This window comes from Musca autumnalis, unplaced genomic scaffold, assembly GCF_047663935.1.
Source record: "Musca autumnalis isolate F117 unplaced genomic scaffold, ASM4766393v1 scaffold_2, whole genome shotgun sequence".
NCBI lineage: Eukaryota > Metazoa > Arthropoda > Insecta > Diptera > Muscidae > Musca > Musca autumnalis.
This window is the reverse complement of record NW_027411755.1, coordinates 81,398,115-81,411,617: the sequence shown is the minus strand read 5'-3', so window position 1 is coordinate 81,411,617 and position 13,503 is coordinate 81,398,115. Positions and strand designations below refer to the sequence as shown.

The 13,503-nt window shown below is 36.9% G+C and overlaps 1 protein-coding gene across 2 annotated transcripts in view; it reads left to right on the top strand.

Annotated features, from left to right (window-relative positions):
* Window positions 1-13,503, top strand: part of Dh31 (diuretic hormone class 2) — a 142,457-nt gene that overhangs the window by 119,206 nt on the left and 9,748 nt on the right. Inside the window, exon 2 of one of the 2 annotated variants that reach the window (XM_073965890.1) lies at window positions 3,283-3,415. In XM_073965890.1, coding sequence (XP_073821991.1) covers window positions 3,321-3,415 — 95 coding nt within the window. In that variant the 5' untranslated portion in view covers window positions 3,283-3,320. Of the gene's footprint in view, window positions 1-3,282; window positions 3,419-13,503 lie in introns of both variants that reach the window. The other variant, XM_073965889.1, reaches the window with a different exon arrangement.

Below are 13,503 nucleotides of genomic sequence, written 5' to 3'. Positions count from 1 at the left end.
CAAGAGTTATCGTGCGCACAATTTTTCCGAACATTTTTTAACTTTTGTGTGGGAGGTACCTGAAGGAGTGGGCCGATATGGCTTATCTTTGAACTTAAACTAAGTTTGCACAAAATATTACGAAGGCCACATTTTGGACCGAATCGGCAGATCCGTTCGAGAGATATCTTGCGCTCCAACCACTACACACGGTGTCATACGGGTTTTTTGTACCTTTCAGGCTATTTTCTCAGAAAGTATGGATTTGCCCCTGATGAAACTTATACCGTCGTATGGGGCGCAGTGAATACAAGTTGCTACAACTCAACTCAAACAGATTCGAGAGCAGGTCCTAAACTGAACTTTTCCGAAATTGTGTGTGGGAGTGAGTTACCCGAAGGAGTGGACCTATTGAGTCCATATTGGAACCTCATCTAAGTCTGGTATAAATTTCACGATGTGCAAAGTATAGACTAAATCGGTTACTTCCTTCAAGAGTTATCGTGCGCACAAATTTTCCGATGTAACCCATCTTCGAAGTCAAAATAAGTTTGGACAAAATATTACGAAAGCCAAATTTTAGACCAAATCGGTTGATCCGTGCGAGAGTTATCGTGCGCTCCAGCCAGCCAGACAGACAGACGGACGCATATGGCTAAATCTACTCCAAATTGTCTGAAACACATTTTGTCCAAACCCTCGTTACCATAAATGCTGAAATATAAACGCAAAAGCACAACAGACACATAGGTACATAAAAAAAGAAATACATAACAGACTTTAATAAAAGAAAAAAAATGAAATAACTTATAAAAAGTCTCACTTTTAAAAAGAAAAAATTGTATAGAAACATCGCTAAGCGCTTCTCCTTAGTTGTGAAATAAAACAAATTTTCTTCAAAGTCCAAATCATCAGCGGGAAATCGGCATCTGGAATCAAATGATTATATAATGTAATAAATAGGTACATTCATATTTCATATATACATATGGATGTATATGAAAAATGTATTGATGTAATTACCAATATTAAATTCGATTTCTTCCTTGTCCAATAAAATACTTCCATTTACCTTTTTGATTCAATTATAAAATGTATTGGACATTCAATTTACTAAAAAGCACAATTTCATTAAGAAAAGACAAAACACTGATTTATTCACTCACTTTACCGACTTTACTCAGCGATTGACTCTAGAAAACTGAAGAAAAAAGGCCAACATATTTTAGTTTTTTTGCCGGCACGGATCATGAAAATCTATCCACTACAACGGTGGAAACTGCTATTGCACACTGCTACATCGCACACATCGTTGTATCGGGAAACCGCATCATGCGATTTTGTCGATTTCGCGATTTACATGCTTTTCTAAATATACAGTTTTGTTTCAAAACTATTCCCCTTTTAAAGAACCCAAGATTCATTTGAACCGACATGTTGTCTTCTGCAAGATGTAAGCGCGTATTCGAGAAGTGATTAAAATAATAAATGTGCCTTTTTGCTTGAAATTTAACTAAAATAGATAAATTACTCCGACCTACTTTTCCTATATTTTCTTCAACAAACTCACAAAATAAATTTGAAAAAATATGTTTTTTCTTACAAAAATTTGCTCAAAATATTTTTTTGTTTCTGCTATATAATATCCAAGCCGCTAAACAGATTTGTATAGTTTTGTTTTCATTTGAATCTTCGCATTGTTTAGATTACGTAAATATTTTAATATTTTAATTTTATTAAAACAATTTGCAATCTAAAAATTTGTTAACTCTTCCTCATTTTCCGCGAAAATGTACAACTTTTTCACTAAAGTTATGGGACCTCGGTATTCTTATAGCATATAGTATAGTAATATGTTAACAACAAAAAGCAAAAAACATTGTTCCACAACTTCCCATACGGGACAAGGGAGACTTCTCTCATATCAATGAGTGCACCCCGATTCATATTTAGCTCAATGATATGAGACCTACTGTTTATCGCCGAGTCCGAACGGCATGTCTTAAGACACCACTTGTGGAGAAGTTTTTCAAGGCTGAAATACTCAGGAAATGTCGCCAACATTACTGAGGGGTATTTTGCACCGTTGAAAAATGTTTGATGTTGCCTGGAAGGGGAATCGATCCCCCGACCTTCTGCGTGCAAGGCGGGCGTGCATACCATTGCATCACGGTGGTACCCAATGTTAACACCTTAGTTCAAATAATGATCAGCGTATTTTAAATTTTTTTTCGTATAATCAGAATAGAATCCGCCATAGCTTTGCGCGCAATAACCAAAATTAGTATCTCGAACAGATTTTAGAATGGGCATTTTTCTCAATCCATATACCAAAAATCTTTCATGTGGCGTCAAAAAATTTTTAATTTTTTTCAATTGGAATATTAAAAAATTTTGACTTTTCCTCATAAATCTTATTATCCCAAAAAGTTAAAAATTTTCCGGTAAAATTAAAAATTAAAGTTCTTTATAGAATGTTATGTTGTCTTTTTTCTAAATTCAAAGCCAAATGTTGTAAAAAAGAAACAAAGCAAATGTCCATCCGATTACATTAATGAACTTGTATTTTGCTTATAAATTCATTCTTATGCCTTTAAGGCTTATGCAACGATGTAGGGAACACTTGTTCAGTTTAGATTAAGTTTGCTTAGTTTAAAACAACGTAAGCAACATAAACTTGTCTATCACAGAATGTATAGATGAACAGAAATGTGTACTGCATTTTGCAAATCATTCTACCGGAAAGACTATCATTAAAATGAAGAGAGTGACAGCAACTGTTCAGACTCGTTTCACTCTAGAGATATTCATAGCTTATCAATTACAATATCAGTTATGAAGTGAAAAGAACACAGGTGTGAAGGACAATTTGCTAATGCCGTTGAAAAGCACAAACACCTAGTCACCGCTAACTTAAAACGACAGTCCGTATTAAATAATGAACATTTGAAATGCAATGGGGATTTAATACTTGCGGGAAATGTGATTGTGAATTAATATTCAGAATCAGTAACAAGGCAAATTTAGTGATAAAATAATTCAAATTCTTTAATATGAAATAATATTCAAGATTTGTTGTCAGACATATGATTTGTGGTTTCCAATCTTTGGGAAAGTGTTTCATCGTACATTTTCTTAAAATGTTAAGGTTTTTCATGTTTTTCTGATAGATAGACAAGTTAAGTTTGTGATACAAATGCATTATATATATTTTGTAAAACCCCATTAATTTCGCCCATTTTATAACTTTGAATTTTATTTCCAAAGTATTAATTATTATTTTTGTGTTAATTCTAATTACAGTTTTCTGCTTATTTCAACACTTCCTGCAACTCCAGAAAATGATGACACAAAGAAAAATTTTCGCTGGCATCTTTATTTCAGGTTTGCTGTGCTTGTGGATGGTTTCATTTGCTGAGGGTGCTCCTATGCCAAGGTAGTGGTATTTTTACAGAATACGCATTATATATTTTTGATTAATATACATATGCATACATTTTGTTATGTATACATGGTAAATGTGGATAATTAAATTTTCATATGAATACAATTAAGACGATGTATTTTACATTCATTAAATATTATTAAAATTAATGCGTAGCCACAAAAATATTTAGATGAATAAGGCAGACTGTAGCAAATTCTATTAAAAAGATATATTGTAAGAATAAAAATCATAAAATGAAATTGAATACGATTCAATTTCATTCATTAAAATGCAACTATTACTTTATTAATTAATAACAAGTAAGAAAGGCGTTAAGTTTGGCTGCTGCAATGAGGTAAATAGGAACAATTAGTTTCATTTAGATTATGAAAGTACTCAGCTCTTCCCCTACGTTAAGACTTATTCTTTGGAGGAGACGAATATCTTAACTGATGACAACCACTTTATTTTGAATAAATTTTTACGTTGAGGGTTTTACCCATTTTCTACCCAGATTCGAAAAAAAAACAAGTTACATCCTATTCAGAAGGAAAATGTAGCAAACCCGTTTAAACGAGCTCACATGGGGCGTCATCGTTGCTCTTTCCAAAAAAATTACCAATTTTTAAACATTTTAAAATTGAAAAAAAAATCCTCTGGTTACAAACAATCCCAGCAAAATGTTCGATGACAAATCATGAGTTGTATCATGGGTACAAGTGACATGGCATCGATGAAAATTCAGTTGAATCACCGATGAAATTTACAAGGGAGTGACACATGCTTTCACGAATTCATTGTCATTGCATTTTGCAACAGTTCATTGTCATGGTATTTTGTCATGGTAACTTGCACCAGTTCATTGCCATGGCATTGTGCACCAGTTCATTATCATGGCATCTTGCACCTGTTCTTTGTCATGACATTTTACATCAATGCATTGGATCTGGATTTCCAACAATCAGAAATAAAATTTGCGGACCAATTATGCAATTTGTTGAATACAATACACAGATGATTTCTATCACCAGATGTAATTATACCCTACACCACAAGAAAATGGTTTAGTCGAGTTCGCCCGCTTATTGAGACTTATATGTATATTTTTGTTTTTCATGACTGGTGGACCGTTGAACCTCACCGTTTAAGGAAATTTGTAAATATATCGTTTGCGCAATGGCCGTTGTCTCGAAATATAGCGATTATAAAACAATAGGACCCCGAAATTCGTCCGCAAATATATAGCATTTTGGACATTCCTGAACATTTTCTGCAAATTGCATGATATTAGGTTCAGTAGTTTTGGAAAAAGAGTGGGGGTGGTCATCAGTTTTCAAGATATAACATATTTAAAAAAGTGGGCGTGGTCCTGCCTTTTGGCCTCCAAATATGTACTACACATAACCCCATTACCTACCAAAATTTATGCTAAAACCGATATAATCATAAGTTAGGCTTAGACATATAGCGTTTAAAAGAAATGCGTAAGGAAGGTACCCCACCTCCTCCGAAATTCATGCAACAAATTTGATGGAAATCGGTTTAGTAGTATTGGAGATATACTTACTTACTTAGTTGGCCCATTACAGAACATTTGTTCCATAGACCGAACTAAGAAAAGATCTCCATTCCTCTCTGTTTTTCGCTTGACTTTTTGGAATACCGCGCCTTTTCATTTCTTCATCCACTTGTATGCTCCATCGAAGCTTAGGCCTGCCGATTCTGCATGCACCGCCATGTGGCATGTATTCATGCGCCTTTTTAGCGGGTTCATCATCGCTCATTCTCATGATATGGCCTAGCCAACGCAATCGTTGCATATCGATACGTTTAACTATATTCATGTCTTTGTATAACTTATATAGCTCGTGGTTCATATTCACCGTCAACGCAAATCGGCCCGTAGATCTTTCGAAGAATTTTCCTCTCAAACACACCAAGCACTGCCTTATCTGCTTGCGCAAGTACCCATCCTTCGGAGCCATAGGGTAGTATCAGCGTTTTGTACAGTGTTATTTTTGTTTGACGAGATGTGGCTTTGTTTTTAAATTGTTTACTTAGACCATAGAAGCATCTGTTGGCCAATACAATTCTTCTTCTTATTTCACAACTGATGTTGTTTGTTGTGTTTATGGCAGTGCCGAGGTAGACGAAGTCTTTAAATACCTCAAAATTGTAGGTACCAACTTCCACAGTTGGTCCGAGCTCTATGGACGCTTTACGCGTCGACACCATCAATTTGGTCTTTTCGCCGTTTACCGCCAGACCCACATTCGCAGATTCTGCTTCGACCTTCCTAAAGGTATCAGTTACTTCCTTTACTGATCGTCCCATGTTGTCTATGTCATCAGCATAGGCAAGTAACATGTGGCTATTGGTGTAAATTGTGCCATTTCTTTTGACATTTGCATCTCGTATTACCTTTTCCAGCAAAATGTTGAAAAGATCACACGAAAGGCTGTCTCCTTGTCTGAAACCTCTTTTGGTACAAAATTCTTCGGAAAGGTTCTTTCCAATTTTAACTGAGGACCTAGTATCAGTTAAAGTCATCTTACAAAGCCGGATGAGCTTTGCGAGGATACCAAATTCAGACATTGCGTGGAATATCTTTGATCGGAGGGGACTGTCGAATGCTGCTTTATAATCGACAAAAAGGTGAAATGTGTCGATCTGCATCTCTTGGGTCTTCTCTAGGATTTGCCGCAGGGTAAATGTCTGGTCAATGGTGGACTTGCCAGGTCTAAAGCCACATTGGTATGGTCCAATTATTTCGTTGACCATTGGCTTTAGTCGTTCGCACAATTTCCCTGACACTATCTTATAGGCAATAGGGAGAAGACTTATGCCCCTATAGTTGGAGCATACAGTCTTATCTCCTTTCTTGTGGACAGGACATAGGATGCTCAGGTTCCAATCGTCGGGTACGCGTTCTTCCTGCCAGATGGTGCTAACTAGCTGATGCATACACCTTACCAGCGCGTCGCCTCCTGTTTTAAATAGCTCGGCTGGTAAGTCATCGGCTCCTGCTGCTTTATTATTCTTCAGTCGGTTGATTGCTGTTTTTACCTCATCTTGACCGGGCGGTATACATTCTATACCATCTTCTGGGATTGGATCTGTGGTATCATCGTATTCGCTACTATTGGATACCAGCAGATTGGAGAAATGTTCCTTCCATATCCTGAGCACGCTATCTGTATCTGTTACCAGATTACCTTGCTGGTCTCTACAGGAGGATGTGCCTGTACCAAAGCCATCTGTTTGATGTTTCACTCTTTGGTAGAATTTTCGGACTTCATTCTGGCTCCTGTACATCTCGATTTTTTCACACTCCCGCTTTTCCATTTCTCTCTTTTTCTTGCGGAAGAGACGTTTCTCTTCTCTCCTTTTCTCCCGATATCTCTCTCGCGCGCTACGCGTTGCTACTGATTGTAAAGTAGCTCTATATGCCGCATTTTTCTCTTCGGTAGCAGCACGACACTCCTGGTCATACCATGAATTCCTTTGTGGAGGTCTCTGGAATCCAAGTATGGATTTTGCGGCTGTTTGCCTGGAGTGGGCAATATGTTGCCATTGTGTTGTTATGTTATCGGGACAAGGAGTGTTCGCGTTAAGCAATTGGGCTAGTTGAGTGGAATATGCTGTGGCTATCTGTTGTGTTTGCAGCCTATCGATGTCCAACTTCCGCGTTGTGTCTGTTCGTGCTTTATTTGCAACGTTTAGACGGGTACGTACCTTTGCTGCAACAAGGTAGTGGTCCGAATCAATGTTTGCGCCTCGGAACGATCGTACATCCAACACGCTGGGTGAATGTCTTCCATCTATTACAACATGATCAATTTGATTACTTTGATCTGGAGACAGCCAGGTGCCCTTATGAATATCGAGATGATTAAATCTGGTACTGCTAACTAGCAAGTTTTTTGTAGCTGCAAAGTCTATCAGCCTCATACCATTGTCAGATGTTTCACTGTGGAGACTGAATTTCCCGACTGTTGGGCCAAAGATATTCTCCTTTCCAATTTTGGCATTAAAATCGCCTAGAATGATTTTAATGTCATGGGCAGGGCAACGGTCATATGTTTCTTCTAAGCGCTCGTAAAATATATCTTTGGTCTGTTCGTCCTTTTCTTAGTGGGAGCATGAGCGCAAATAAAGCTGATGTTGAAGAATTTAGCTTTTATTCGAATCGCAGCAAGTCTTTCATTCACTGGGGTGAAGCTGGATACCAGATGTTTTAGTCTCCGACTAACTACGAATCCGCAACCAAACTCATGCTTTACGTCAGTGCGTCACCTTTAGGTGTTGTTGTGATGCCTTTCCCAATCCATCGTATTTCCTGTATGGCAGTAATATCGGCCTTGTACTTTTCAAGTACGTCTGCCAATGCGAAGACTGCACCTTCTCTATAAAGAGTGCGAACATTCCAGGTGCAGATTCGCAGATCATGGTCCTTAAAACGTTTGCGGGGTTCGTCAACTTTAGAGGGGTTTGTTTTTCTTTTCTTTCGTTTTTTCATAGTAGGATGTTTTTTCTAGGGGAGGGTTACTAACCCGACGCCCAAACCCAAGTTTTTAACGTTCTTATGGGTGAACGCTCGGTACATTTTAGCTCAACACCTTTAACGGGTGTTAAAGGCAGTTCCCCAGGTGACACCACGGGGAGGTCAGTGTCCACTTGAGATGAAAGAGGGACCAAGATAAATCCTGGGCTTTGCCATGTTAAAGCCGGTCAAGACCGTTGCTTGGTATCATTCATCCCCTACGTCACCCAGTATTGGAGATATAACATATTTAAAACAAGTGGGAAAAGCGTTAAGTTCGGTTGGGCCGAACTTTTTATACCCTCCACCACAAATTTCATCCATTTCGGTGGATTAATGTGGCCACAACCTTCAAAATACCGAAAATCGGAAGTTACCGTTCTATGGGGGCTATATCAAAACGTGGACCTATATAAACATTTTATGGTAGAAATGTTTTTTAGCCTCTGGAAACACAAAATACAAAGTTGCAACCGATTCTGTTGTCAAATGGGACTAATACATTCAAAATATATTAAAATGACGCGTACTTTATATGGGGCGTTATATGGGGGCTATACCAAAACGTGGACCTATATAAACCAACTTTTGTAGGAATGTTTTTTGGCCTCTGGAGACACAAAATACCAAATTACAACCAATTCGGTGGTAAAATGGGACAAATATCTTAAAAATTCCTTAAAACGACGTCGCGTCACGCGTCATTTTGTATGGGGGCTATACGAAAGCGTGGACCTACATAGCCCACTTTCAATACCAAAAGTCCTACGTACAAATAATAGATTTTCCCAAAATTTCATCCACCTACGTCAATCCGTTCGGACGCTAGAGTGATTTCCACAGACGGACAGACAGACAGACGGACGGACATGGCTATATCGATGTAGAATTGCACGCTGATCAAGAATATATATAGTTTGTGGGGTCTACAATTATTATTTCGAGTAGTTACAAACGTAGTGACAAACTTAATATACCCCCATCCTATGGTGGAGGGTATAAAAAACACGCGTGGTCGGGTCTTTAGGCCCCAAAGAAATCCGTAAATTTTCAAACCGATACATGCGTAGTTTTTGCAAATATAGCTTTTTTTTAAAATATCGAGGTACACCACCCCCTCTGGAATTCAATAAAATATGTAGCCTGTTTTCGAGGGCCCTGACAATTTCAAAAAAGTGTGCGTGGTTAAATTTTCTTTGCATAAAAATCTAAGTTGGGTTATGACGAACATTTTAATAATTAATAATAATTATCCAAATCGGTCCAGCCGTTCTCGGTCCAGCCATTACCAACGAACGACATTTGATTTTTATTTTTGTAGATATAGCATTTTTAAAGAAATTGGGTATAAGGGGAAGTACCCCGCCCCCTCCGAAATTCAACAAAATTTGTAGTTCGTTTCAACCGGAGGCCACCCCTGTACATTCGCTGACAATTTTAGAAAAATCGGTTCAGTAGTTTTTGTAGAAAGGATAAAAATCGAAAATTTAAAAAAGTGGGCATGGTCAAATTTTCCTACCTAAGTCGGGTTATGGCGAACATTTCGCAAAAATAATTATCCAAATCGGTTCAGCCGTTCTCAACTGATGCCATTTCCAATGGACGACATTTGATTTTTATTTATAAAGATATGTAAATTTTGTTACTATCGATCACTTTCATCTGACCTTAATTTTCATTTTAAAAATTACTTTTGCATGTAAACAATTATTCGGGTATATGATGATTTGATCATTTATTGTACGGGTACTTAGCAATTTATTTAAACTCATGACAAATGTCGGATCTTGCACCACTTCATTTGTACTCATTTAAATTCGATGAGAACGATCGGATCTTTCACGACTTCAACTACACTCATGCTAAAGAAACAGAAATCATGATTTCACACATCAATTTCGTTTATCAATAGATGCCCCCAGTGGTAACAGAACTAAACCTTGTGGTGTGCCTCTGATAACAGACTTCGGAATGGAGCTCTCACCGATGCTTGAATACATTATCCTGCTGCTGAGCATTCCGTCAATCCAATTGATCAGTGTAAATGGAATTATTTGCTCGCACCTGCCCTAAGCGGTACGTCGGTTTTGCCGACAGAAATTTCTCCTCAAAATTGAAAGTCGATGATTAACACAAAAATTCCTTCGAATCTCGGAGAAGTGAGAGAAGTAACTGAGGAAGTGGCTGGAATAGTGGATACCACACCAAAACAGGCTTTTTCCAAGAGTGTTAAATTACATTCACCGATTTCGAAAGAATTCGCAGGCGATTTTTGGAATTCCGGGGCTAGGAAAGTATGGACTTTTCGTTAAAAATTATAATTTTATTATCGTGATCACAATGACTACATATGGTGCTAGTTCTAAAACGATCGAAGAGATTACTTTAATCAGGATTCTGTTCTGAAAATTCCATTGACATATACCGACAATAAAATACTACTTGTATCCCTTAGATCAGGAGTCTATCTCTATAATTGGGATTTCCCGAAAAATTAAGACCGTTGCAATTAGCCGTCATTTTCTGGCCACAAATATAGGACGAGTTCCTCAAAATATTAAAAAATTGGATTTCAGATGCACATACCTTGTATATCATTACATTAATATCTGTTTCCTTTAATATTTAGGACAATATTAGTAAGTTTGTAAATTCAAAATGTGTTTATTCGGAGTTCTTAAACTGTACAGCCCAACCTTTTACGGATAATCGATGTTCCCGGATAATAAAATAATACTATTTCTCAATCAAGAAATATGAGATCTTGAAAATATTTATAAATAAGAACAATTATGAATGTATTGCGGAGTTTAAAAGATGAAAACTGTTCTCAAATAATTCAATTTTGCATTGTTGTTGTCCATTGAAACTTGCTCGAATGAATTATAAACCCGAATCATAAGTATTTTCGCGATTAATTGGTGTAAAATGAGCAAAAATTTCTGTGTTTTTCTTTCCGGTTAATCGAGGTTCGATTGTATCCAGGCATTTTGTAAAAGGACACCAATTTGTCTCACAGTACACATATTTTAATTTTGTGGTACTTTCACCATTATTGTGGACAATAGACGCACATACAAACCATAAACAGGAGTCTAATGAATATTTAACAAAGTCTTCTACTCAACTCAAGTCAGTAAGGGAAGATTAACATTTTTATTAGCCATGTTTCGGTTGTTTCCTCATAATTAGTTCAGGAAAACAGAAACAAAATGAAAATGTATGTACTCGTTTATATACACTCGCACACACATATAATTCAAGCTTTTATATGGTACAATTTATTCAAAAGTCACCCACACTTTGTTTACCGCATCCATAACATTTTCTAAATGGGAGACAAATGTTAACATAAACTGAATTGAGTAATACTCGTAGTCATTAGGAACGGTAGTTCCTGTTAGCACTCAGCACTCAACCACGAAGAAGCATTACGGTCTTTAAGTTGTTTTGACTTAATTATTTTTCTTAAATAATAATGACATTTACTTAGAACTTTAAGTATTCATATATTCCACTTTTACAGTGTTGTAATGAACTAGGGTCCTACTTAAAAAGGCGCGTGATGTCTAACAACACCTAAGGTCGTATTAATAAAATACGCAATGGTCATATCTACGTTGAGAAAAATCCAACACAAAAAAATTGAAGTTTCAAATTATGGAAAAAAAGACAAAAATATGCTAGATAATACGGTTCAGCTTTAAAATTAACTAGAAAATTCAAAAAATATGTATCGAAGTAATATCCCAACGAAATGACTGAAATTTGGTACTTAGTCTTCGTTGTCGGTATAGGTCTACACCTTCATATAGCCCCCATAGAACGGTACCTCCCGATTTTCGATATTTTTACGGTTGTTGCCGCTATGGATTTAATTTGGTATTTAGCCTTCATTAGGAGTACGAAGCTTTCCACCTTAAATTTATCGATATAAGTCCACACCTTCGTATAGCCGTCTTACAACGGTACCTCCCGATTTTCTGTACTTTGAAGGTTGTGGCCTATATAGCCCACCGCTATGCATTTAATTTGGTATTTAGACGCGTGATGTCTAACAACACCTAAGGTCGTATTAATAAAATACGCAATGGTCATATCTACGTTGAGAAAAATCCAACACAAAAAAATTGAAGTTTCAAATTATGGAAAAAAAAGACAAGAATACGCTAGATAATAAGGTTCAGCTTTAAAATTAACTAAAAAATTCAAAAAATATGTATCGAAGTAATATCCCACCGAAATGGCTGAAATTTGGTACTTAGTCTTCGTATAGCCCCCTAGAACGGTACCTCCCGATTTTCGGTATTTTGACGGTTGTTGCCTCAATATCCCACCGCTATGGATTTAATTTGGTATTAAGCCTTCATTGGGAGTACGAAGCTTTCCACCTTAAATTTATTGGTATAGGTCCACGCCTTCATATAGCCGCCTTACAGCGGTACCTCCCGATTTTCTGTACTTTGAAAGTTGTGGCCTATATATTCCACCAAAATGGCTGAACTTTGGTAGAAGATTAAACTGGAGGTTTACAACTTTCCACCTGAAATTTGTTGGTACAAGGTACCTCCCGATGTTCGGTATTTTGAAAGTTGTGGCTTCACATGGCTCCCACAGAACCGCACCTATTAGTTTTCGGTATTTTGAAAGTGAAGCTGGCCTCAATATACCACCGATATGACTGAATTTGGTATTTAGACTTCCATGGTGGTAAAAAATATTGCAGAAGATAATTATCAGAATAAATCCTTGTCTTCAAATTGCGCCCATAGAAGCGTACTTCCCGATTTTCGGCATTTTGAAGATTGTGCCATCAATATTCCATCCAAACGGCCAAAATTTAACATTTAGTCTCCGTTGGTGGTATAATACTTACCACCTGAAATCCTCCTGTATTCTTCCATGTCTATATAGTATATTTTATGGTATAAAGACAACGAGAACTTTCGGTGTTTTGAAAGTTTTAGCCACATTATTCAACCAGAATAATTGAAATTTGGAATTTAGTGTTCACTGGAGTTACAAAACTTTCCTCCAGAAATTTATCGGCACAGGTCAACGTTTTATACAGCATCCACAGAACGGTGCTCCCGATGTTCGTTTACTATCCAATCCTGAATATCCAGGTTTAGGTCTAGCTAGTTTTGCCCAATTTTATGTATTTCGCACAATTTGGAAAACTGTAAATATTGGTCCAAGTTTTGGAAAGAATAACGATGACGCCCCATATAAACTGTTTTGAAGGGTATAATCAGTTGGGATATATGTACTACTCATGCAATAAATGGAAGAGTATATTCACTTTCATAAACGGGTGTAAGAGGGTATAACAAGTTCGGCCAGCATTTTAGTTTTATCGATTTTTGTCGGTAACTGGAAAAATGAGTTAAAGAATTCCACTACTGGCAACCTTTTGCAAGAAGATTAAAACCGAGTATTTACACCAATAGTGCTTACGACAAAAATCTGTAAAATTCGAACGCAAAGTTATGAATGAAAAGTTCAAATAAAAGTTAACAACACCCTTGTTATCGTAGGGCTTGGCGACTTTTTT